Here is a 27,640-nt window from a genome sequence, read left to right as displayed (position 1 = left end):
CACGCGCACTTAGTAACCCGATATTTACCATAGTTACCAGCCTGCTCCTGCTTAAGCAGCAGGCTGGGAACGGGAGCAGGACATTGTGGAACGATTCTTTCCACGATATCGCTGCTCCCCTCATCGCTGGTGAGCCTGCCTGTTTGACAGCTCACCAGCGATTTATTAGCGATGCAGCAACGATCCCTGACAGGTCGTATCGTTGTCGGAATCGCTGCTGCATCGCTTAGTGTGACGGGGCCTTTAGGCTTAGTGCCCACGATGCAGAAATGAAGCAGAAATTTTCCTGAGCATTTCTGCATCTCCTTGGCAGAAAAACGCATGCGTTTTTTACATGCGTATTTGACGCGTATTTGCATGCGTTTTTCCAATGCATTGTATAGGCAAATACGAATGCAGAAACGCACAAGAATTGGTCATGTCCGTATTTTTTCTGCGAGTAAAATCTGTGCAGAAAAAATACGGACCATGTGCACAGAACTTGCAGAATGTTATAGGAAGTCATGGGATAAGGTATGCAATGCGTTTCTGGAGCGTTTACGCGCTGCAAATACGCACCAAAAACGCATTGTGGGCACACAGCCTTAGTTGGAGCTACTCTTTAATAGCAGAGTGGCTACGGAAACAAGATAAGCGCAATAGGGTGTTATCCAGATAACAGTATTATTACACTGGTATACAGTGATTTTGGTGCCAACAATGACTGAACTGTTTTATATTAAGTTTATGGTGCCGATTAAGAATATGACTTCGGTTTTGCCAGATTGGCTCTAGTTTCTGAGCTATTTAATAATTAAAGTAGAATTCTGGATTCAAAAAGTCGCTTTTGAAGCATTGTAAGTCTACAAATTGAAACACAAAATAATTGTATGGGATATTTCAATACCTAAAACACTGTTAAAGTTTCAAAAGACCAAAAGCTATTGCATTTGTTATCACACACACAAGTCGTATTGGGGGAATGCATTATTTTCATGGATGAATTATCTCTAAAACTAGAACTAATTCAGCAAAAATAAGGTGATGCTTGAGTTCAGCACCCTCAAAATACCATAAATCCATTCAAAAAACCTAGGCACCTGAAAAAAATTTTTTTGTAGTCCTGTGTTATCTTTAATAATATCATTTCACTGTGAACTCCTATGAAACAATGGCAGTTACAACCTATCAATTGGCAAATTATCCAGTTAAAACAAGCTTATTTCATAGGTACTGAAATAAAAAATGTTTAGAACGAGTAATTTCAACAAGCATCATTAACATTTTTTGCCTCAGCAGATTGTACTTTATTCTCTGCCCTCTTAGTTACGAGGGGCGTTCATTAAAGATTTCCCCAGACCCACTTCCTGTGGACTGAGAGCAATGAAAGTTGGCACAGTTATTAGTCCTTCTCTACATAGGTGCCACCTAGGGACATACACTTCTCCCATCTCTTTAAGCAACTGTCAACACCTCACTTGTAGAAGTCGACAGGTTGCTCCAAAAGCCACGTTGTGACTTCGGAAATCAGAGTCTCATCATCTGGAAAATACTTGCCCTTCAAAAATAACTTCATTTTTTGAAAGAGGCGGAAGTCCAATGGTGCGAAGTAGGGTGAATAAGGGGAATGCAGTAGAATTTCAAAGCCACAGGAGCATGCTTTCATTTGGGCAACATGTGAGGTGTGAACTTGTGCATTGTCTTGCAGAAGGTGGACACCTTTGGTGAGCATGCCACATCTCTTGGTTTTGATGGCCTCCCGCAATTTCCGCAGCAGTGAAGCATAGTATGCCCCAGTGAGCATGGTACCCTTTGCTAGGAAATCCACCAATATTACTCTGTGCTGGTCCCAAAATACTGTGTGCATGACCATGCCTTCCAAAGGTTGGGCACATGCCTTCTTTGGAGGCGGAGAGTCATGATGCTTCTATTGCATCGACTGGACTTCAGTTTCAGGATCATAGTGATGGACCCAGCTTTCATCCTGTGTGATCAGTCTGTTGAAAAAGTCCTCCTGGTTTCCATGGCACATCAGTCAATAGAGCCTGAGAGCATTCAACTCGTTCCTGCTTCTGGAAAGGTGTGAGCAGCCCGGGAACCCAGCGAGCGGATACCTTATGCATGTGAAGATGGTCTTTGATGATTTTTTTTCTATGGACCCCACACTAATCTTGACATTTTGGGCTAGGTGGAGAAGGGTTACGCTGCAATTTTCCAAAATGGCTACCTCCACTTGCTGGATGGTGTGTTCATCAATAGCAGAATGGGGTCGCCCTGGAATTGGAGCTGTTTGCACCAAAGTCCGACCACATTTCAATTGATGATGCCAGTTCTTGACTACATGATATGATGAGGAATCATCACCATAAACCTCTTTCTTCTCACCGAACATCTCCTTTGGTGTGCTGCCTTTCAAGTAAAGGAACTGCTCTGTAATCCACTGGGTCCATTATCAAACCTTACACCACTTCAGCACCAGTAAAATCAAGACCGTTATCAGTTCTGACTTGCAAATTGGCACATAACCTATAGAGACTTATATCATTACACATGTGAAGTTTCAGCGTCCTGAGATAAATAGAAGTGGGTCAGGGGAAATGTTTAATGAACGCCCCTCGTATGTGTAGGATAAGAAATGACAACCACCAGAGGGTTAGGTTTTTGTCTACAAGTAATGGTGAATGATAAAGCAATATTGCCAGGACGTTAACCAGTCCACCAGTAAACAAAATAATAGATGAAGTTTAACTTTACAGCCTTGACGTGGAAAACAAAACAAAAACACACCGGACACTTTTTACACTACAGATACAATGTCTTCCTTGTGAATTCTTGCATGTGATATCAAGTGGGACCTGCACCTAAAGGATTTTCCGCAGACTGAACAAGAGAAGGGCCTCTCATCTGTATGTATGCGCTCATGTGTTTTAAGCTGTGACAGCTGTCCAAACGATTTGCCACAAACCGTACATAAGAAAGGTTTTTCTTCGCTGTGACACTGCCGGTGTGTGATAAGAGCTGAAGTGCACAGAAAAGTCTTCCCACATTCGGGACAAATGCTCTTCTGAAATGTTTTATGGATTGTCTGATGTGTCTGAAGATCTGTCTTGGTGGTGAAGTGTTTCTGACATCCGACACATTTAGAGCTCTTTATTGCATCATTAGGAGAGTGGGTTACAGGAATTATGTTTTTTTCCTGCTGGATGAGATTTACAGTAACAGTATTGTCTTCCAGTAACTCTTCAGTGGAAGTATTGTCAACCTCAGAGCTTGAATCCTCTTTAATACGAACAAGTCTGTATTCAATCTCACCATCAGGGTCATGAACTTTTTCCTTTGAAAGAGCTTTATGATGTCCATCCTTACATGAGATGGATTCATTCTTGATACGACTAAATGCTTTTGGTAGGAGTTGATTTGATGGTCGCTTTTCAACATCAGTAGATAAATCCTGTTGTCCATGACAAATAGGTGCAAAAGCACTGTTACCCGATATGTTGCTTTTGTCATGCAAGGTTTCTTCATCCTGAACAGGAGAGGATGAATCTTGTTGCCTATGATCAGTAAATTCCCAGACATCTTTGTCGATGAGAGTTTCCTCATCACATGATTGGGGTTCCTCCTTAACTAGAGTACATGTAATATCAGTGTCTGTAAGTTCTTCTTCCTCCTCCTCTTCTTCTTGTGAGATGCATTCATCCTTATCATGTGTTGATATATATGAATGATGACCATCAGGAGTATAAATTGCGGTGTCCATGAGAGTTCCTTCTTCATATAGCATGGAGTCTTCCTTGCTGTCAGACGTATATATAACAAGGCCATGCTCATCTATATCTGCAGAAAGGAAAATAATTATAACCATCAAATGATTGATAACAAGTTTTTCAACGGTTACTGCAAAACTGTTATTTAGTAGCTAAGATAAGAGAAAAGAGCTGATTTTTCTGCCTATAGAAACAGTGCCACTCTTGTCTATGTATGCAAACTAACTCTCTCACAGAATGAAGAAACTAACTCGCAAGTACCATCTAGGAGAGACAGCTACCCAATAAGTCAATGCCCATCCCTTTAAAGGAGTCTTTGCAACATATTCATGGTTTATTTCGCTCTGCAAGAGAGCAAAATTGTACCCGTTGGCCCATGGAGCAATCACTGCGAGACTCCATACTTAGCAGGTCTCTTGAAGGAGACACAGAACTGCCCTTATGTTGACTCTTGTTTATGGGGTGTGCTTGGTATTGAAGCTTCAACCCAATAATTTCAATGGAGGATAACTGCAGGAACACGCAAGCCCATTAACAGGAGTGATATTTCTTGAAGCTGAAAATCAGACTATTCTTTTCCATACTTGGGACAACCCAACTCAAGGAGACATCAAGGAAGGAAAATAACATAACTGTATACAAAGACAAGGATTGTACATCCAAAAATTATACATTGATCCACTGTGGCCAAGCAAAATTTGCAAAAATAAACACGAGGTTCTTGGTTAACATCTTGATTAGAATGATTAAAGTCCACTGACTTGACACAGGGAACCTCTCAGTGGGTCCCTAACCTGACAGTCATAGTGCCGCATGGCGACCACTGCCACCATGACACCATACCAGGATGAGTAGTGATCCAGGTGCCCCACAGCACCCATGTCGTCAGGTAAACACCACCCCACAGACACAGAACCACAACAACAATGAGCACAATACAGCACCAACACCAAGTGTACAGATCTAAAAAAAAAAAAAAAAACACCTCACCATTCATGTGGCCTCAAACAAAAAGTTAAGATCAAAATAGGTGGACTTGTGCCCAGAGGCATCCATTGGGCACCTGGGTCGCTTCCCCTTCCTGATCCAGTGTCATGGTGATGATAGTCTTCTCAACACACCTGTCTTGTTAAGGGCTGCCCACTGAGAGGCTCGCAATGAGGTGAAGTGGGCTTTATACATTTTGATCAAAATGTTAATATTAGATCACTGTATAGTATTTGGATGTGCGGTCCATGTCTTTTTTTACAGTTATGATATACAAGGAAAGAAACCGGTTATTAAGTCGAGAACTTGGGCTACATGGAATGTTAGAAGCAGGAGCATAGGTTGAGGCAGGGTCCTGTGTTCACATAAAAAGACCCTGGTATACTTGACTGTAGAGTATGACTTTAGTTAATGGCAAACGTTAGATCCTCTTTAACTTTCACTGGGAATGTGAAAATCGATATTGCTATCATGATTTATTTTCCTCTCCTTTTAGGATACTTTTACATACGGTGGAGTGTACATGAAATACATCACGGCTTTGGGCCACCATCCCCCATTAACAAAGGATAATGTAAGCAGCTGTAGCACAGATATAAAGTTGGCCAAACACATGGAATAGCTGTCACAAGCACTCAGCCAAAAGCCATCACTCCGATATTGGAAGGTTTTCATGACACTAGCTCAATGTGTACAGAGGGCTTAAGCCCATCTAGGGCATACAATACAGTCCAAAATAAATCATTTATCAGCTACATCAGGGAAATTGTGTAGATTTATACTTTCTAAAAATAGATTTCCTTGGGAAAATAATGTCAAAGGATGAGGAATAAACTAAAAATCTGACTGAAGTCTATCGAGGCGTTCACAATTGCAAAATCAGTATGGGTGTGTATAATGGCATAAAGGAGGACACACTGAGACTGGATTTTTTTTTGCGGGAATCTGGTCCATCAGAGAGGTCAGTAGTCTCTGCCTGATGAACATTAGGCTCAAGAATATCTTCCCTTCAGGGATTCCCACCATGGCTTTTGATTAGCCAGGGTGGTGTAGCATCATCGTTGTGGCGTGATGGACAGATGAGGTCACACCAGCCAGGCTAATCAAAAGCCACGTTGGGGATTCTGAAAGGCAAGAGATTTGCAGAGCGTCCATCCGGCGGTCACAGAGCACAGACCCGGCCAATGGGCCAGAGACCGGCATATTGATCTGCCAAACACTACTAATAATATAATGGGCAAGGCTTCTCACAGGTCAGAGGTTATATGCAATAATTCTTACCATGTGATCTAAATGACTGCTCATTACTCAACATGTCCGCATAAAAGTCATGGTGTCCTTCTAAATAGTCTCCCTCCTAGAAAAACAAGGATAGTACAATGTTACCAGAACCCAACACTATGAACCAGCCAGCCATGGATAAGACATTGCCAATGTATAATGTGTAGCGCCGGCGTCCCTGCCCTCTGCTAGGCAGGGACGCTGTTCCCCTCACCTCTCTGCTCCGTGCCCGGCGTCCTCCTCCCGCTCTGCTGGCAGCGCGCGCTCCTTCCCGGCCCCTGTGCTTAGGGCGCGCGCGCTCTCCCTCCCTCTTAAAGGGGCCGCGCGCGCCGTCCTAAGGAGTCCCCGGCCAATGGCCGGAGGACTTCACCATATATAAGGCACCTCCTCCAAAATGGAGGTGCCCGAGCAATGTTGTTGCACTGTTCACTACTCTGCTTCAGCCCTCAGGTCCCGTTGCCAGTTACCTGCCAGATACCTGCCAGCTTGCTGTCTTATTCCTGCCTGATTATCTGCTACCTGCCTGCTAGTCTGAGGTCCGACGGTCTGCCTTACTACTCCTGTCTCAGGGAGCGCCAAAGGAATACTGGACAATTTAGTAGATGTCAACCGACTTTTATTCTTCCTCCAATACCACTGCCACAACGCGTTTCAACGGTCTAAGCCGTCTTCATCAGGTGGGGTAACCTTTGGCGCTCCCTGAGACCGCTGCACCATTGTTTACTTGTGAGATATCTCCATGCGGAGCTAAAGCGGCAGGAGCGGCCTGGTCTATTTGGATGTTTGAGGACCTGCGGTATCCAACCACCGGGTTAAACTACTGAGGACCTGCGGTGACGTGGTATCTGGTCCAGCAGGATCGTGTGACCACTTGAGGAGCACGGAGTTGCGAGGCAAACACCGACAGGACGGTACTACAAATAGAGGTGACCCGGAGCCTCATTAATTACACGCTTAATCTTGGTTGTGTAGACGTACACAACCTTCACAGGTGAGTGTACTGGCACTTTTTAAATTAAGCAAATAGCCCTGTGAGTCTACACATGCGCCCTTTCTTTTCACATGCCTTACTACTCCTGTCAGTCTGTCTAAGGACCAGCCTGCCCGCTCACCTGGGAGCGCACATCAGCCACCTGCCTGCTTGCCTGAGGTCCGACGGTCTGCCTTCCAACTCCTGTCAGTCTGTCTATGGACCAGCTTGCCCGCTCACCTGGGAGCGCACATCTGCTACCTGTCTGCTAGCCTACCTGGAGGCTCCGCCGTCACGTGCAGTCACCACCTGCCTGTCCAGTGACTCCTGCCCGCTCACCTGGGAGCGCTCATCTGCTGCCTGTCTGCTAGCCTACCTGGAGGCTCTGCCGTCACGTGCTGTGACCACCCGCCTGTCCAGAGACTTCTGCCCGCTCACCTGGGAGCGCTCATCTGCCGCCTGTCTGTTGGTCTTCCTGGAGGCTCCGCCGTCACATGCTGTGACCACCCGTTCATCCAGAGACTCTCGCCTGCTCACCTGGGAGCTCACGTCTATCATCAGCCGCCACAGGTCGTACCAACCCTTTACCTAGAGACTGCCCCGGTCACTTGCCGTGACCATCTGCCCATTCATTCAGAGACTGCCCCGGTCACTTGCCGTGACCATCAGCCCGTTCATTCAGAGACTGCCCCGGTCACTTGCTGTGACCATCTGCCCGTTCATTCAGAGACTGCCCCGGTCACTTGCCGTGACCATCTGCCCGTTCATTCAGAGACTGCCCCGGTCACTTGCCGTGACCATCAGCCCCGTTCATCCAGAGACTGCCCCGGTCACTTGCCGTGACCTCCAGCCCGTTCACTCAGAGACTGTCCCGGTCACCTTCTGTGACTTCCTGCCCGTCTTCCCTGGTCGCCACCCGCTCCCTTACAAGGACCGCCCCCTTGTATAGTAGCTCAGAGGTTCCGCCTCCCAGACCCGTTACATAATGCTCCAGCAATCCCTACCGTGCTCACCTCTCCATTCAGCAATTGGATAATCTTGTAGGCAAGTTCTAGAATCCGGCGATCACTATTTTCCTCATTGCTGTGGCAGGGATGAGGTGGTGTCATTGCTGTTGGGGTTTGGGGCCTATCCAATTCTCCCAATTCCCTCATTTTAGCGCGTTTACGAGACTTCACCACAGTGTAATCCTTGGTAGGAAAAATGAAAACATTATCACCAACTAAGTACAACATCTTTCACATTGATTGGGCCAGCCCACCTTACATTGTAAATGTATGCAGAAAATATTGATAAACCTTAAAATCAGTAGAATTCATTTTATACAATAGTGGGTGAGGCTCCAAGTGGATTTCAAAACTGCCCAACCAAATACAGAGAAAGCAAGACCCCCTGCCTTATTATTAGAGTACAATGTGACGTCATTCCCAGATTCACTCACCTCTCCAGTCAGCAAGTATATGATCTCCAGGGTGATATTTAATATCCTCTGGGTCATTCGATTTCTGATCTTCTTTGCACTCTTGGGGCGAGGAGGACGTTCTACAAAATGAATAGTGTTGTTAGCTCACACTCAGTATGCCAACCCTTTCACTTGCAGATTTTGTGTGTGTTGTGTTGTTTTTTTTTCTTTTAACATTTTGCGCCTCTGGGAGCCAGGGCAATTTACAGCAGACCCCTGGCTGTCACAGCATCCCATTGGCACTCCGCGACTGCAGACGTCAATTGGTGTTTAGAATAGCATATGGCGTATCACTGTGTCATCTGTTGGCAAGGGATTAGAGAGGAGTTATTATCAGAAAATAACCTATTGTTTAAATCAGGTTTTCGTGTTAAATGTATGTATGTAAATGTTTAAAGGCCCCGTCACACTTAGCGACGCTGCAGCGATCCCGACAAAGATACGACCTGTCAGGGATCGTTGCTGCGTCGCTATGTGGTCGCTAGTTAGATGGCAAACAGCCAGATCTTCCCAACGACGCAGCAACGATACGGCGACCCGTAATGATCTGTATAACGATGCACGCCTATGTGTCTCTGTGTCTGAGTCGCCAACAAGGTCGTTGGAAGGTGTCAACCACACCGATGCATGCTACCCAGCGGGGCCTCAACGATCAAAGAAATGTCCAGACCATTCCGACACGACCAGCGATCTCACAGCAGGGGCCTGGTCGCTGCTAAGTGTCAAACATAGCGAGATCGCTACTGAGGTCACTGTTGCGTCACAAAACTTGTGACTCAGCAGTGATCTCGCTTAGTGTGACGGGGGCTTTAGACTCTAAGTTCCTATTGTTTCTGGGAACCACATGTGAATATCCACAATGGACACTGATCCTATCTTTTGTACTTAAAGGAAATCGGTCACTCCCAGGGACGCTTTGAAGCTATTACTATGGGCATATAGGTGATAGCATTGTTAAAATAGTCCTACCTGTATGCCTCACAACTTCTGTCTTGTTGTTGAGAAATAGACTTTTAATCATTTATGTTAATGATTTCTTCCAGGCTCCGGAACGTGCGGCGCCTGGAAAAAAAACTGCCTCCGGTGTTAATTTGTGTACCATCCCCTTCCCCGGCACGTCACAGTGCCATGTGACATGCAGCTGTCGAGCCGGAATCCCAGCAGTAGCACGACTATACTTACCTTTTCCACCCTTCTCCATAGCAGTGTCTTCACTGTTCATCTGTGCAGGTGCTGGTGAGTCAGCGGCACCTGCCTGTGCAGAAGAACAATTAAGCCAATGCCCATAGTAAGGCGGAAAAGGTACTGTGTAATCGCGCAACTGCAGGCACGGGATTCCGGCGCCTGGAAGAAATCATTAACGTAAATGATTAAAAGTCTATTTCTCCACAACAAGACAGAAGCTATGATGCATACAGGTAGGACTATTTTGACAATGCTATCCCCTGTATGCCCATAGTAACAGCGTCAAAGCGTCCCTGGGAGTGACCGATTCCCTTTAAGTGTGTAATGAGCATGTGCAATGGTTGCTGTGAAGGGAGGGGGAAATGGGGTCTGCTGTTACATCACCTATTGTGATTGATGGATCTTGTGCTATCAGCGGTTAGAGAGGTGCTATATGTCATTATAATCCTGTCTCTTAGACCCCCTTCACAGGTACGGAAGACACTTACACACGTACACCATTTATAATCTATGGGGCTGCACACATGTCTGTGTGTTAACACAGACCATGTGTCCATGTGACCCACACGTGAACATGTCTGGGTTTTTTTCCGGCAGCGTGGACGTCAATACGTCCCACACAAGTGCACTGCACATGGATGACAAAGTAAGCGTGACATCCATGGGCACCAATCAGTGTGTGCGACTGAGCCAACAGACGCGATGACACCACTTCAACGCATCTGCTGTGTGGAGAGAGTCAGTACACCGGAGAACAGAGCCGGGAAAACGGGAGCGAAGCTTGTGTTTTTTCTTTCCATATGGGTTATGGGACATTTGCAAGTATATAGGAGGCTATATGTGGGCTCATACTGTATATAGGGGGGGTGCTATGTTGGGGCTCATACTGTATATAGGAGGAGGCTATATGTGGGCTCATACTGTATATAGGGGCTATGTTGGGGCTCATACTGTATATAGGGGGGCCAAGTAGGGGCTCATATTATATATAGGAGGAGGCTATATGTGGGCTCATACTGTATATAGGGAGGCAATGTTGGGGCTCATATTGTATATAGGGGGCTATGTTGGGGCTCATACTGTATATAGGGAGGCAATGTTGGGGCTCATATTGTATATAGGGGGCTATGTTGGGGCTCATTGTATATAGGGGGCTATGTTGGGGCTTATTTTATATAGAGAGGTTATGTGGCTGCTCATATTGTATATAGAGAGGCTATGTGGGGGCTTATACTATATATATGTGGTTATGTGGGGGCTCATACTATATATATATATATATATGTGGTTATCTGGAGACTCATACTGTATGTAGGTGGCTGTGTGGGGGCTCTTACGGTATATATGGAAGCTGTGAGCGGGGTCATACAGTATATAGTGGGGTGACAGCATACTTAATTGTGCTCAATATTAAATCATAAAATTATTAATATAAAATAAATGTAGTATGTAAAAATTGAGCAGAATTAATTTTAGCCCATGGGTTCAGCCTTCCACAACAGTCAAGGTCTCTCATGTGTCCCCATGGGAAAATTAATTGCTCACCCCTACTATAGCTTGTCTTACTCTACTGATTGGACGTACGACATGGTTCAGAAGTGAAGGAGTGACATTTGGCTTTGAGGGTATATTTAGCTGGATTGATTTTCTTTCACAGTATAACATTTTTTTCAGAGTCATAGAGAGGTACCAATATATGAGAAACCCCCAGAAGTGACCCCATTTTGGAAACTAGAGTCTCAAGGAGTTCATCTATGTATGTAGTGAACATTTTTACCCCAGAACTGTTTCACAGATTTCTTTAACACTGACCTGTAAAAATGAAAAATTGCATTTGTTAAAATATTATATAGATTTAGCTGAAAACTTTTCTTTTCTACGAGAGGTAATAAGAAAAAAATGTAACCCGTGATTACTCAATTTCTCCCAAGATGGAAAATACCCTTTATGTGGCTGTACACTACTTTTGTGTATATGTACATAAAACTGCACACGACTGTTTAATGTATATACATGATCCGTATATGTATTAGGCTGCATGCCCACTATGCGTTTTTCAAGCGTTTTTGCCGCGGAATTTCCACAGCGAAAATGCTTAAAAAATGCTTGGTAATATGTGTCCCATGATCCCCAATGATAATCCGCATGTGCTGAGCACATGCTGCGGAAATTTCCGCTGCGGATTATCATTGCGGAAAAATCCGTAGCATGTCCATTAATTTTGCTGACGCACAGCGTAATTGTCGCCATTGACTTGCATTGGACAGCGTGACATCCGCATCACTAGATAAGCACATGCAAATTTCATGCGATTCAATGTGCGGATGGTACCCAGGTTTGGAGAAGAGGAGACTCTCATCCAAACCCGGGTACTATGGTACCTGTAAAAAAAAAAAAAAAAAAAAAAGAATAAAATAAAAAATAAATATAAGAAAGAAATATACTTACCTTCTGATAGCCCCCAGTCTCAATAGGGATCGGTTCTGGCTTGCCGGCAGATCACGATCGTCTGAAAGGACCTACCATGACGTCATTTAGTCATGTGACAGGTCACGTGACCGCCGACGCCAGCAGTCGCGTGACCCATCACATGACTATATGACGTCATGGCAGGTCCTTTCAGACGATCGTGATCTGCCGGCAAGCCAGAACCGATCGCTATTGAGACCGGGGGCCATCAGAAGGTAAGTATATATTTATTAGTTATTTTTTACCATTCTTTCGGTCACACTATATATGCCGGTTGCATGGATTTATATAGGATGACCAAGTTGTCAAGCACTTTACAAGTGATGCTAAAATCGCTTGCGGAAATGCATGTGAAGAACGCTTCACATCCGCATTTCCCTGGCAGGAAAAACGCATGTACAATCCGCGTGTACAATCCACATGTACAATCCACATGCGTTTTTTTCTGCCAGGGAGATGCAGAAATGCTCAGGAAAAAATCCGGAGCATTTCTGTATCGTGGGCACAAAGCCTAAGTGTGTAATGTGCATATTTATTTATAATCTTAAATGCCAAATATCCAAGCTTTTGCGGGATCCTGAAAAAAATGGAAACCTCCAGGACTTCTGGAAAAGATGCTAAGTAGAGATGGGTGAATAAATTGAAGTGAAAATCAATTTTACTTGAATTTGACTAAAAAAATCTGCATACACCAAAATGCGGACTTTTTCTAATTAGCTTCCGTGCGGATTTAGCCAAATGTCAGCCACTGGCTGCTCATAGAGAATAACTTCTCTGAGAAATGAATTTCCCATGAAAATTTGCGCAAAATTTATTTTTGCTTGATCTGCTCATCTCTACTTCAAAGCCCTGCCAAAGCCTCCGATACTTCCTGATGGTTTCTTGTGTGTGATGCTCATGCACCCTCCTCAGACAAAGCACCAGAGTCCAAATGCGTCATTATCCGTAGCAGAAAAAAAATTGCGCATAAGGACTGTATGGAAAAAGGGCTCAACTGATTTCTGCAGCAGCCACCACCCACTCTGTGTCGGGCAAGGGTGGTCATGTGGCTTAGGGGATTGTCACAGTAAATGATTGAAGGAAAGATCAGAGGGAGAGGTGGTGTCACGCCTATGGTGGAGCTGTAACCCATCTGACTACTGCATGGGCTGCCACCTCTTAACACAGGAGAACAACTATGTTACTAACAAAACAGATTGTAATGGTTGCGCGGTTTTGCTGTTGCTTTCCTGCAAAATCAAACCTCTGTATAAGGCTATATTCATTGTTAACACATTGCAGCCACATTGTGTTTGATATATCATTTTTCCATTTTTTTTTCTCCAAGGTATTGCAAAAATATTGCGGTCCTTTCATGCAGAAAAATTACAACAAAGCCACCACGTGTGAAAGCAGCCCAACAGTCAATTAATAAAGGTGTTGTGGACCACCTGGCTTTACTCTTGAGCTGTGCATAGGAGGGGGGGCACCAAACTGAATATTTGCCCAGGTGCACGACAACCTACGTTCACCTCTGATGTAAGCTGCACATCATTTAAGGGTCTGACAAACATGAACAAAAGCCTGAAGCCAGACCAGAGAAATATTCTCCGTTCTGTCCACCCAACTGCACCCCAATCCAGCCTCTAATGCTTGGTAAGTGACAAGCAGCAAATACCTTTTTTTTTCTGCATCTTCTTCACAGTAGTGTTTGCCTGTACAGTACAGTTAAAAATTGTTGGGAGAGCGTCCTTCTTGAGGCTCTTCCTCATTCCCTCGTTCGTATAGGAATCTGGAGTAAAATGCTGAGAGCATATGCGAAATGCATCAGTCTTTTTCCCTTCAAATACTTTATCAGTAAAAGCATCAATGTCTCCAAAGTCTTGGCCAGTCTGCATTAGCCATGCCTTGATCATCTCCCTGCTCCTTGGGAAGGCATGGATCGTGATGGCGGGATTCTTCTTCTTCCAGCTGAAGGAACATCCTTTAACAATACAGGATGGCATCCTACAGAAGTAAAGGGCAAGCACTCATTATTAGAGAAACAATGCAAGAGTTTTGCCAGCTCATCAGATAGATGGCTTCTCTGTACTTTCATTTTTTCCTCCCCTAATTCCTAAAGCCATAAAAGTATTTTTAGGAGTTCTAAATATAGCCATAGGAGGGCTTGATTTTTGTGGGACGAGTTGTACTTTTGAATAACACCAATAACTTTACCACACAATGTGCTGGAAAGTGGAAAAAAAATTCTAAGTGCGGTGAAATCAGATCCCTCCCCACACCTCCCCTCGCATTTCCATTTGTATTTTATGACTGAAAAATGGTAATTAGAGCATTTCAACTTTACAGATTTACTGTATGGGTTAAATAGTTTTATATTCTGATATTCTATATCTGTTTATTTTTTATGTTTTTTTTTTTTTTTTTAGTTCTCCGTCAGCAGTATTTAAGTAGATGTATTGCAGTATATAGAACAAGCGATCAAAATGAAAGACTACAAATAAAGTAAAAAGCAAAAAAAAAAGTTGTTGAAAATATTTTAAAAACAAAAGTCCCAATCACCGCCCCTACATTTTTACCATGTAATTAATTCTGTAAAAATTAAACTGAAAAGACAAATTTGAAATTTCTTCACACTTAGAATTTTATTTCTGGTTTCCAGGACATTGTATAGGAAAATGAATGGAGTCATTCCATATTACAAAAAGTAAACCCTCATACAGCTTTGATGAAGGAAATATAAAGTCATGGCTTATGGAAATGTAGAAAAAAATTAAAGCAGAAAAGTCAAAATTGGCTGCGGAGTGGTTAATTAAAGGATCTGGTGGTTTTTATCTTGTTCGTCTGGATCTGCATTGATCTCACGCTGACTGTTGCATTCATACAGCTAACCCATTGTATTGTTATATATAATGCCACGTGTCTATTCACTGACTGTATATGGTCAGTCCCATCATACTGATCAGCACCCGTTCAGCTCTCATAGGGCAGATTTTAGATTTTCAAATCTAAAGAGGCATGTTCCAGTAGAGGATGATATACAGTTATATGAAAATGTTTGGGCACCCCTATTAATCTTAAGCTTAATGTTTTTGCAACAGCTATTTCAGTTTGATATATGTAGTAACTGTTGGACACAGTAATGTTTCTGCCTTGAAATGAGGTTTATTGTACAGAAAATGTGCAATCTGCATTCAAACAAAATTTGACAGGTGCATAAGTATGGGCACCTCACCAGAAAAGTGACATTAATATTTAGTAGATCCTCCTTTTGCAAAAATAACAGCCTCTAGTCGCTTCCTGTAGCTTTTAATGATTTCCTGGATGCTGGATGAAGGTATTTTTGACCATTCCTCTTTACAAAACAATTCCAGTTCAGTTAAGTTTGATGGTCGCCGAGCATGGACAGCCCTCTTCAAATGATCCCACAGATGTTCAATGATATTCAGGTCTGGGGACTGGGATGGCCATTCCAGAACATTGTAATTGTTCCTCTGCATGAATGCCTGAGTAGATTTGGAGCGGTGTTTTGGATCATTGTCTTGCTGAAAGATCCATCCCCTGCGTAACTTCAACTTGATCACTGATTCTTGAACATTATTGTCAAGAATCTGCTGATACTGAGTGGAATCCATGCGTCCCTCAACTTTATCAAGATTCCCGGTGCCGGCATTGGCCACACAGCCCCAAAGCATGATGGAACCTCCACCAAATTTTACTGTGGGTAGCAATTGTTTTTCTTGGAATGCTGTGTTTTTTTTTTACGCCATGCATAACGCCTTTTTGTATGACCAAACAACTCAATCTTGGTTTCATCAGTCCACAGGACCTTCTTCCAAAAAGAAATTGGCTTCTCCAAATGTGCTTTTGCATACCTCAGCCAACTCTGTTTGTGGCGTGCTTGCAGAAACGGCTTCTTTCGCATCACTCTCCCATACAGCTTCTCCTTGTGCAAAGTGCGTTGCATAGTTGACCGATGCACAGTGACACCATCTGCAGCAAGTTGATGCTGCAGCTCTCTGGAGGTGGTTTGAGGATTGTCCTTGACTGATCTCACCATTCTTCTTCTCTGCCTTTCTGATGTTTTTCTTGGCCTGCCACTTCTGGCCTTAACAAGAACTGTCCCTGTGTTCTTCCATTTCCTTACTATGTTCCTCACAGTGGAAACTGACAGGTTAAATCTCTAAGACAGCTTTTTGTATCCTTCCCCTGAACAACTATGTTGAATAATCTTTGTTTTCAGATCATTTGACAGTTGTTTTGAGGAGCCCATGATGCCACTCTTCAGAGGAGATTCAAACAGGAGAACTTGCAAGTGGCCACTTTAAGTAGCTTTTCTCATGATTGCATACACCTGGCTATGAAGTTCAAAGCTCAATGAGGTTACAAAACCAAAAAACAGTGCTTTAGTAAGTCAGTAAAAAGTAGGTAGGAGTATTTAAAATATGAAAATGATAAGGGTGCCCATACTTATGCACCAGTCAAATTTTGTTTGAATGCAGATTGCACATTTTCTGTTAGTACAATAAACCTCATTTCAAGGCAGAAACATTACTGTGTCCAACAGTTATTACATATATCAAACTGAAATAGCTGTTGCAAAAACACCAATTTTTATAAAACATTAAGCTTAAGATTAATAGGGGTGCCCAAACTTTTTCATATAACTGTATGATAGACTGAAGTGCTACCTTCTTCTCATGGCACTGCCATTTTTTCCTACAAAATATTGTAAATGATTAAATACCAATCTCATTATTACATTTTTGGCTCTTTGATTTAGCTCTGCAAAAACTGATCTTTAGAGCCACATGTGCTATAACCATCAATGTGCTACAAAGTCAGGAGCCTTCCTATGTGCAGAGGTGATGACCAGACAGCACAGATATCCGGACCCACTCACTGGAATCAAGCTGGATGTCAGAACATGAAATATGGACAGCATAGTAGCAATTTCTATCCTTTTGTGACCTCCGATTACAATGAACCAAATTGATGATAGTGTTCTTGTACATGAACGCCTGCACTGGAGCACAATGAAGCAGCACTGTGCAGTCCTCAGTGATTGGGTTGTATGCGACAGTCAATATGATCTATGACTCAACCAAGGGTTGCTTCAGACGTCTGTGCAAGATTTGTCCAAGTACAGACCGGCTGTGGCTCTCCCAATCGATACTACTTTATATATGTCTATGAGAGGGACGCTTGGGTCAGGAGAGTCATGGCCAGTTTTTGCATTGCAGTCCGTGCTCAGAAGTCTGAAGCAGCCCTTGGTTGAGTGACCTTATAAGCTCCAAAGCAGCCGTTGTTGGCACCAGGCGCGTATATAGAAATCATAAGACCTCATAGCAGAAATTCTATTTTGGCTCCCCTCCCAAAAAAGATCCTAGTTACTTACCGGTAACCGGATTTTACAGAGCCAATGACAGCACCATCTGAGAGAGGGTATCCGCCCACCAAGGACAGGAACCTACTGAATAAAAAGGCGGTACTTCTCTTCCGCATCAGTTTTAGTTTCAGAGCATGAGAGGGCCTCCAAAAAATATGTTAGTACACAACTACCACCAAAACATTTCTTTGTAAAACACCCATAGTAGTGCACACCATAAGTGATAAAGGAAAGGGAATTAATAGGGTGCAGTCATGGGCTCTGTAAAATGCAGTTACCGGTAAGTAACTAGGATCTTTTCCCCTTCTCTCATGACAGCACCACCTGAGAGATTTAGAGATATCAAACACCAGAGGGAGGGATCACCGCTTCAAACACCTTCCTCCCAAAGGACAGATCAGTAGAAGAGGAAAGGTCAAGAAGGTAATGCTTGTAGAATCTAGAGGGAGATGACTAAACTGGTGCCTTACATATGATGTCGATGGACACATCCACCTTCTCAGCCCAGGAAGCAGCTACGGCCTTGGTGGAATGGGCCTCCATGTTATCTGGAACTGGCAGATTGCTATAAGACTACGCTAAACCAATGGTGTCCCTGACCCATCTAGCTATGGTCCCCTCGTAACTTTAAGCCCTTTCCTAGCACCCTGGAATGAGATTAATAAAGGGTCACTTTTCCTCCAGGCTTTCGTCACCTCCAAGTACTGGACTAATACCCTCTTAGAGTGTGAAGCCTTTGTTCCTCCGAATTTCTATGGTCAGGATAGAAGGAAGGGAGAGTAATTTCTTGTGTCCTGTGGACTTTGGAGGCTACTTTTGGAAGATAGGCTGGGTCTGGTCTTAAAGTTACTCTGTCCGTAGAGACCTGCGTGAACGGATGATTTACTGATAGGGAGTGCAGATCACTAACCCTACGGGCTGACGTTAGTGCTACTAGCATGACTGTCTTAAAGGTGAGAACTTTCTCTGAAACCTTCTCTAAGGGCTCAAAGGGAGGCTTGGTTAGCGCCTCCAGAACCAGATTAAGGTCCCATGGAGGCATCCTTGGAGTAGGAATAGGTCTAGATCTATTGCAAGCTCTAGAGAATCTAGTGATCCATTTATTTGCTGCCAAATCGCAATTATATAGTGCCCCCAGAGCTGACATTTGTACCTTAAGAGTACTGGTGGCTAACCCCATGATTAAGCCCTTCTGAAGGAACTCCAGGATGGCCCCAATAGGAACAATACCTTTAGCGGACTGCCCCGAGGTAGATAGAAATTTAGCCCAAGTTCTCCCATAGATCCTAGTAGTTATCAGTTTTCTACTTGCCAGTAGAGTGGCGACTAGACCTGGGGAAAAACCCTTTTGTGTTAGTAGTGACCTTTCAAAATCCAGGCCGTCAAATGCAGGCCCGATGTCTGGGGATGGAAGACTGGGCCCTGCCTGAGGAGATCTGGGGTGTCTGGAAGGACCCATGTTTCTGATTGGGACATCCTCTTCATCCATGTGAACCATGGTCTCTTGGGCCAAAATGGGGCGATCAATATAACCCTCGCCTCGGCTCTTCCTCGGGATAGTAGGAATCAGCATTAGAGGGGAAAATGCATAGGCCAGGGTAAAGTTCCTGGGAATTCGCAGCGCGTCTACAGCAAATGGCTTCTCCTTTGGATTAAAGGAGCAAAAGATTTCGGTTTTCCGATTGCGTTTGTTCACAAACAGATCTATTTGAGGTTGCCCCCATCGGTAAACAATCTGCTGGAATATCGCTGGATTCAATTGCCATTCCCCTTGTTTCAAAACGTGACGACTTAGAAAATCGTCTCTTACGTTCTCCTCTCCTCTTATATGCAGCGCCGAGAGCGTAAATAGATGATTCTCCACAAAATGAAGGATCTGTTTTGTCACTAACATCAGAGGAAGCGATCTTGTTCCCCCCTGACGATTGATATAGGTGACTGTTGTTCGGTTGTCCGACATTATCCGGATGTGCTGACCCTGAAGATGAGAACTGAACTCTACTACTGTGTTTCTGACTGCCAACAGCTCCCTCACGTTGGAAGAGAGACCCGTCTCGCTGTTCGACCAGAGTCCCTGAATTGAATGGTCTCTCAAGTGAGCTCCCCAGCCTTCTGCGCTTGCGTCTGTTGTAATCGTATATGTTACCTGGAATGACCAAGAAACCCCTAGAGATAGATTTTCTGGATTCATCCACCAATCCAGCAAGCTGATTACCGAACTCGAAAGAGAAATTCTTCCGTCCAGGTGACCTCTAAGCTGCTTGTCTGCTGTCAGGATCTCCTGCTGTAGATGTCTGGAATGAAACTGGGCCCTCTGTACTGCTGGGATACAGGATGTCATCGTATCCAGTAGAGACATTGCACTTCTCAGGGTCATGGATGGATTCCTGATTATGCGTGAGACGAGGGAATTGATCTTCAATTCCTTGTCCTCTGGCAGAAGACAAGTCTGGTTCTCTGAGTCTAGAATGAGACCCAAAAAGGACTGAACCTTCCTCGGTTCTAGTTTCAATTTTCCTAAATTTAGAATCCATCCCAATCCATTTAGACTGGCTGTGACCTCCGCCAGAGCCAGTGCGCAGAGTTCTTTTGATCTGCCCACCCCCAAAAAGTTGTCCAGGTAAGGGATGACTAGAATATCCTTCTCCCTTAGATGTGCCGTGACTTCCAGGATAATCTTTGTGAAAACCCTCGGAGCCATGGAGATGCCAAAGGGAAGAGCTGTAAACCTAAAATGCTTTATATGCTTGTCGCTATGTACAGCTACCCTCAGATATTGTTGATGTCCTGGATAGATTGAGACATGGTAGTAGGCGTCCTTCAAATCGAGGATGCACATATAACACCCGGGGAACAACATCTTTATGGCCAATCTTATCGACTCCATCTTGAATGGTCTGTAAGTTAAGTGGTCGTTTAGCTTCTTCAAGTTGACAATGGTTCTGAAGGAGCCATCCGGCTTCTTTATTAGGAAGAGAGTTGAATAAAACCCTCTCCCTTGCTCGGGTATTGGAGTTTCTATCAAAAAACCCTTCTCTACCAGAGTGAGTTCTTCCTGCTGTAGGGCTATTTGCTCTCTCAGGCCTCTGGGGGCTAAAATCCTGACGGTGTCTCTGGGAATGGTTTTGAACTCCAATCTCATCCCCCTCCCGATTATACCCAAAATCCAAGCACTGGATGAGATCTCCCAGGCGGGAAGGAAGTGGGACAACCTTCCTCCTACCTGGGGAGGTCCGTCACTTAGGGGCTTTTTTACTCTTGGAGGATGGACCCTCGAACATGAAGCCTCTATTATTCGGCTTCTTGTCTCTCCAACTACTTTGGTGTCTGGAAGATTTACTCTGATTATATTTCCTTTTCCGAAAGGAGGTCTTATAACTGGGGACAGATACACTAGGAAAACCATGTTTCTTGTCTGCGGCCTTATCCAAGATGTCATCTAAGGTTTTCCCGAAAAGAAAGTCCCCTTCACATGGGATTGAGCAGAGTTTTGATTTAGACTGCACATCCCCTGGCTAGCTCTTGAGCCATAACGCCCTACGGGCTGCATTGGAAAGGTTAGCTGATCTGGCAGCCAGCCTAACTGAATCTGCCGATGCATCTGCAAGAAACGCAGCCGCCCCCTGCATAAGAGGAGCACCCGACAGAATATTTTCCCTAGGGACGTTCCCCTTAATCTGGTCGTCTAATTGCATCATTGACCTGGCGGTGCAGGTGGCCGCCACTGCCAGTTTCAGAGCCCCCGCTGAGGACTCTCAGGTCTGTTTTAGAAAAGACTCTGCTTTTTTAATCGAGCAGATCCTTGAGGGCCCCCAAATCCTCAAATGGTAGTGTGGATCTCTTTGAGGATTTCGAGATGGCCACATCAATTTTCAGGGTTTTGTCCCACTTAGCCGCGTCCTTCTCTTCAAAAGGGTACCTCCACTTAGAAGATGAAGGCAGCTGGCCCTTTCTTTCTGGCTTTTTCCATTCCCTAGCTATAAGAGTTTTGATCCTCTCATTGACTGGGAATGTGCGTCTCTTCTTCTGATCCAGCCCCCCCGAACATGATATTCTGAACCGTTCTGGGGGCCTTGGCATCAGCAATACCCATGGTCGTTCTAATAGCCTTGACTAGTCTCTCTGTATCGTCTACTGAAAAACATGGTCTACCCCCTCCATCATCATCCGAAGATTCTGATGAAGACAATGACGAGAGGTCAGAGGAGGAAAAGGATTCTTTTGCTATACGGGATTCTACCGATTCCTCTGAGTCAGAGGTAACCCGTCTCTGCTTTTTCTTCTTACGTGAAGTCAAGGTTTTTAAGGGATCTCTGACGTCCATATGGATTAAGGTTTTCAGGTCCACAGCAAAGCTAGGGGACTCCTCCGCTATAGTCTTTTAGATGCAACCTCAGCAAAGGTTTTTATCGTAGGAGCTGGGAAAGTTAACTCTACATAACGCACACTCCTTATTGTTGCTCTTAGAACTACTCTTTTTAGGTTCCTACCAAAGACAGAAAGAAACGAAAAGAGAAAACAGAAGAGCACATTACTATGGTGAACTTTCACGAAGATCACTCCCCACACTGCTGTTCAGACTAGGGTACCGGAGACGGTGGTTGCCGTTCGCATGAACGATCCCGTCTGGCGGAGGTAGACTCGCGAGCGGTTTTCTTCTGACCGGTTCTGCCGGCGCTCGTACGGCTCCCATTACTGATGATGGGAAGACCCCCGACGTTGCTGGACAGGTTGTTTTACATGCTGCTTGAGCTGCTTACGTTGCTTAGGCGGCTGCTGCTGTTCCTCCTGCTGCTGCGGTGACAGCTGCTGCCCAGATGACTGCGGCTCCTCCATCATAATGAAGGGGATGCAGACACCGACATCTTGCTGGCTTCCCATCCATATAAAGTATATGGAGGCTCCACTCCCTTCGGGCCCCCTCCCCTTCCGGGTGATAGAGAACGCTGCCATTTCTCCTTTATTTTTTTTAAATTAATTAATTTTTTTTTACACAGCCAACTGGCGCGCTTCGCCGCAGGGTTTCTAACTCCTGCGTGGGCGCAGACCCAGCGGCCCCCGGAGCGCTTGCGTACAGGGATGCGTCAGATTACTGAATCGCACCCCGCAAATGCGGAGACCCGGGCCTCCGGCGCGCTATGCGACCCTGCGCAGTCCCAGAAGGCCTGCCGGCGCGCTCAGCCACGGACCTCCGTGCGTGCACAGCCCCGGCCACAGGACCCGGCACATGCGGGAGAGCACCCCCCCCGCACGCAGACCCAGGTGCAAGCAAGATGGAGCTGAAACCAGAGGGCCCATCTGCCGCTTCTTCACGGCCTCCAGGCCGCACCGATCCTGGGATCCCGACTCCAGACCCCGCGATCAGGTATGCAAGGCAGCACCTAGAGAGGCTTCCATCAATGACAGGAACCAAAACAGATGCGGAAGAGAGGTACCGCCTTTTTATTCAGTAGGTTTCTGTCCTTGGTGGGCGGATACCCTCTCTCAGGTGGTGATGTCATGGGAGAAGGGGGAAAAAAAACTTAATATTCGGCGGAGTCACAGAAGAGCATATCTCAGCAGAACTTTGCAGCCCTTACAAAGTCATTTTCCTCCTATATACACTGTGTTCCAAATTATTATGCAAATAATATTTTCTCAGATTTTCCCAAATTACCTATATGAATTGCAGTCATTGTAATTTTCCAGTCAAATAACTATTAGAGTACAATTGAAAGGTTTTTGTACAAACTGCCTATGATAACAGTATATTTTTAAAAAAATAAAGAACTCAAACTGCACTCAAAATGCATGTTCCAAATTATTATGCACAGCAGAGTTTTCAACCTTTTCATTTTAATAAAGAACAAAAAAATGGTCATTTTTGAAATTATAACCATTAGCAGGTTATTACAAACTGAAATCAAACAGTTTTCAACTCAAAACTTTATTCTAGGTGATGTTACATTTGCACATAGGACCCCTTGTTCGAAAGGAGCTTCTGAACTCTCTCGTCCATTGAATTTGTCAGGTTTTGGATGGTTTCTGCTTCAATTGTTTTGCATGAGGACAGAATACCCTCCCAGAGCTGTTGCTTAGATGTGAATTGCCTCCCGCCATCATAGACACTCCTTTTGATGATGCTCCAGAGGTTCTCAATGGGGTTGAGGTCAGGGGAGCATGGGTGCCACACCATAAGTTTGTCCCCTTTTATGCCCATAGCAGCCTGAGATGCAGATGTGTTATGTGCAGCATGAGACGGGGCATTATCATGCATGAACATGATCTTGCTGCGGAATGCACGGTTCTTCTTCTTGAACCATGGAAGTAAGTGCTGTTTGAGAAACTCAACATATATTATGGAGTTCATCTTTACCCCTTCAGGGATCCTAAAAGGGCCGACAATCTCTCTCCCCATGATTACAGCCCAAAACATTACTCCACCTCCTCCTTGTTAGTGCCATAGCCGTGTTTGCATGGGGTGTCCATCAACCAGCCATCCTCCACTCCATCCATCTGGACCATCGAGATCATTTCATGCATGATAATGCCCTGTCTCATGCTGCACATAACACATCTGCATCTCTGGCTGCTATGGGCATAAAGAGGACAAACTTATGGTGTGGCACCCATGCTCCTCTGACCTCAACCCCATTGAGAACCTCTGGAGCATCATCAAAAGGAGTGTCTATGATGGGGGAGGCAGTTCACATCTAAGCAACAGCTCTGGGAGGGTATTCTGTCCTCATGCAAAACAATTGAAGCAGAAACCATCCAAAACCTGACAAATTCAATGGACGAGAGAGTTCAGAAGCTCCTTTCGAACAAGGGGTCCTATGTGCAAATGTAACATCACCTAGAATAAAGTTTTGAGTTGAAAACTGTTTGATTTCAGTTTGTAGTAACCTGCTAATGCTTATAATTTCAAAAATGACCATTTTTTTGTTCTTTATTAAAATGAAAAGGTTGAAAACTCTGCTGTGCATAATAATTTGGAACATGCGTTTTGAGTGCAGTTTGAGTTTATTTTTTTAAAAATATACTGTTATCATAGGCAGTTTGTACAAAAACCTTTCAATTGTACTCTAATAGTTATTTGACTGGAAAATTACAATGACTGCAATTCATATAGGTAATTTGGGAAAATCTGAGAAAATATTATTTGCATAATAATTTGGAACACAGTGTAGTTCTCCATACAGTATTATAGGCACCGCATAGTCCTCCATACACTTTTATGGCCCCACATGCGGCGCTCCACACAGTATAGTGGGCCCCACATGCGGCGCTCCACACAGTATAGTGGGCCCCACATGCGGCGCTCCACACAGAATAGTGGGCCCCACATGCGGCGCTCCACACAGAATAGTGGGCCCCACATGCGGCGCTCCACACAGAATAGTGGGCCCCACATGCGGCGCTCCACACAGAATAGTGGGCCTCACATGCGGCGCTCCACACAGAATAGTGGGCCCCACATGCGGCGCTCCACACAGAATAGTGGGCCCCACATGCGGCGCTCCACACAGAATAGTGGGCCCCACATGCGGCGCTCCACACAGAATAGTGGGCCCCACATGCGGCGCTCCACACAGTATAGTGGGCCCCACATGCGGCGCTCCACACAGTATAGTGGGCCCCACATGCGGCACTCCACACAGTATAGTGGGCCCCAAATGTGGCACTCCACACAGTATAACGGCTTCACACGGCGCTCCATATACAGTATAATGGCTTCACACGGCGCTCCATATACAGTATAACGGCTTCACACAGCGCTTCATACAGTAACGACTTCACACACTGCTTCATACAGTATAAAGGCTTCACACAGTGCTTCATACAGTATAACGGCTCCATACAGTATAACTGCTTCACACAGCGCTTCATACAGTAACGACTTCATACAGTATAAAGGCTTCACACAGCGCTTCATACAGTATAACGGCTCCATACAGTATAACTGCTTCACACAGTGCTTCATATAGTATAATGGTTTCATACAGTATAATGGCTTCACACAGTGCTTCGTATAGTATAATTGGCCACATGTATTGGTCAGTACATTATAATGGACCCCATGCAATGCTCCATACATAAAAAATAAACAAATACCTCACCCCGCTGCTCCTGTCTTCTGACTTGCTGCACTGCTAGGCAGAGGGCGAGCTGTAGTGACGTCATCGCGCCCTCTGCACTGAGACATCATAGAGCTCAGACGCAGAAGCGGAATGATGGGAAAGGGAGCGTCGCATGATCTGCTGCCATTGGTTGTACACCATTGTTTGGCACCTGTCGCACACCACACCTCACCGAAAGGACAAGGCTTTCTCTGCTATGGACCCATCTCATACATTTTGGCAGTGTAGCATTGCAGTAGACAAGAATGTATCTGATACATCAGTTTCTAATGGCTCTAATTTAGGCATAAATCTTGGCTTCAGGCCTAAACCATACGTCTATGATTTCTCATATGTAAAAACCAGGGCTGTGGAGTTGGAGCCCATTTTGGTGGTGTCGGTATAAAATGGACCGACTTCTAAAATATATAATAAATTGGGTACAGTAGATCAATGCAGTTTGTGTGGAATATTTTTTTCATAAGAATTTGGGAAAGTTATGAAATGTCCTATAAATGTCTGTCCTATTCCTGATCTAAGGGTCTAGACTTTTAGCTGAGATGAATCTGTGCTACAGTAAATGTATCACTTAAACATGAGCCGTGTATGAGGGAGTCAGTGTCATGGAAATAGAGGAGTCGGAGGTTAGGATTACCAACTCCACAGCCCTGCCTTTAAACAGTGTCACAAAGAACTAGAAAGCTCCACTAACACCATGCAAGAGCCATGTCCTTGGCCTTCAGGGGGAACCATCTTTCAAGGTCACAATTGCAATTCCTGATACGCAATGACAGGACCTCTATCCAACCCTACGTATTGTAGGCGGTCAGCCATAACGCCTCAGGGCACAGGCGGACTACATATCCCAGCACACCCTGGGGCGGCGGAGCTTCTGCCTTCCTTGTTCGTATAACCAGACACATAAGAGTCTATAAGGTCTGCACTCAGCCCTCACCTGTACAATAGCGATTAACAAGCAGCGAACACAGAGACGGGGCACGCACTCAAACACGCCTCTCCACAGGCCGGAAAAAGCCTTCTTTGTATTCCATACCACTTCCGGTTTTGCGTTCCAGGTTTTGACCTTTCTAGCCCGTACTTCCGGTGAAGAATGCTCTGTGCGTTCCAGTTGCCAGGTTGAGCGCTCCAAATCCCTTTCCCCTTGCAGTTCCAATAATGACCACATGATGGCAACACGTTGCATTATTCAAAAATACCAGATGTGAGACGTAATCTAAAAAATAGCCATTAGGGGGCGGCGAAGTGATATTTTACCATACACATAGACGTGTGTATAAGTAGTAAGCGAGGTTCACAGTTAAGGCTTAAAATAAGAGGAATACACCAATTAACAAACAAGTATGTATACATAGGTCGTAAAAGAAAAATCACTGGCATAGTATGATACACAGGGACTAAAGATGCAAATCTATCAACCAATCTCAAGGTATAAGAATAATAACCATCCTGCACAGTCCAAGATATAATGGAGGGCACGAAAATCAATCAGCACATATATTATGGTATGCAAGTAAAGCTCATGTGCGGTGAGCACCCCCATACACATGGAGCATGGCTGGAGGAGTGGTACATAGCCAGGAATTCTTTACCCATAATGATGGTGGATGCCTCACATCCCCAACGCGCTACAGTGTATGTGCTGATTGATTTTCGTTGATTGTTGGAAGACCATTTCCGGTGACTACCTCTTGAAGCTCATGAAGAGAATGCCAAGAGTGTGCAAAGCAGATATCAAAGCAAAAGGTGGCTACTTTGAAGAACCTAGAATATAAGACATATTTTCAGTTGCTTCACACTTTTTTGTTAAGTATATAATTCCACATGTGTTAATTCATAGTTTTGATGCCTTCAGTGTGAATGTACAATTTTCATAGTCATGAAAATACAGAAAAATCTTTAAATGAGAAGGTGTGTCCAAACTTTTGGTCTGTACTGTATATAGTGTGTGTGTACACTGCTCAAAAAAATAAAGGGAACACTCAAATAACACATCCTAGATCTGAATGAATGAAATATTCTCATTGAATACTTTGTTCTGTACAAAGTTGAATG

The 27,640-nt window shown here is 44.6% G+C and overlaps 1 protein-coding gene across 1 annotated transcript; it reads right to left on the bottom strand.

Moving 5' to 3' along the window:
• LOC141191438 (uncharacterized) lies at positions 1 to 26,648 on the bottom strand. Its single transcript, XM_073661328.1, has 6 exons — positions 26,523 to 26,648; positions 13,758 to 14,086; positions 8,426 to 8,526; positions 7,998 to 8,174; positions 6,015 to 6,090; positions 1 to 3,816 (listed from the first exon to the last, which is right to left on the bottom strand). Exons 2-6 carry the CDS (start codon positions 14,083 to 14,085, stop codon positions 2,777 to 2,779), a joined length of 1,722 nt encoding a protein of 573 aa, XP_073517429.1. The 5' UTR covers position 14,086; positions 26,523 to 26,648; the 3' UTR covers positions 1 to 2,776.
• Positions 26,649 to 27,640: the final 992 nt, after the last annotated feature.

The sequence above is a fragment of the Phyllobates terribilis genome, unplaced genomic scaffold (genome assembly GCF_046119375.1).
Source record: "Phyllobates terribilis strain yellow unplaced genomic scaffold, ASM4611937v1 Scaffold_43__1_contigs__length_10536358, whole genome shotgun sequence".
Classification (NCBI taxonomy): domain Eukaryota; kingdom Metazoa; phylum Chordata; class Amphibia; order Anura; family Dendrobatidae; genus Phyllobates; species Phyllobates terribilis.
The sequence above is the reverse complement of the archived record's forward strand: the minus strand, read 5'-3'. Positions and strand labels throughout refer to the sequence as shown.

Bases quoted from the DNA above. Each gene is read 5' to 3' on its own strand.
- LOC141191438 (XM_073661328.1), bottom strand. From the start codon at position 14,085: ATGCCATCCTGTATTGTTAAAGGATGTTCCTTCAGCTGGAAGAAGAAG. The intron at 8,175-8,425 runs GTGAGTGAATCT...TTTCCTACCAAG, and splicing joins TATACTTGCTGACTGGAGAG to GATTACACTGTGGTGAAGTC. The intron at 3,817-6,014 runs GTAAGAATTATT...TCCTTTCTGCAG, and splicing joins GCAGTCATTTAGATCACATG to ATATAGATGAGCATGGCCTT.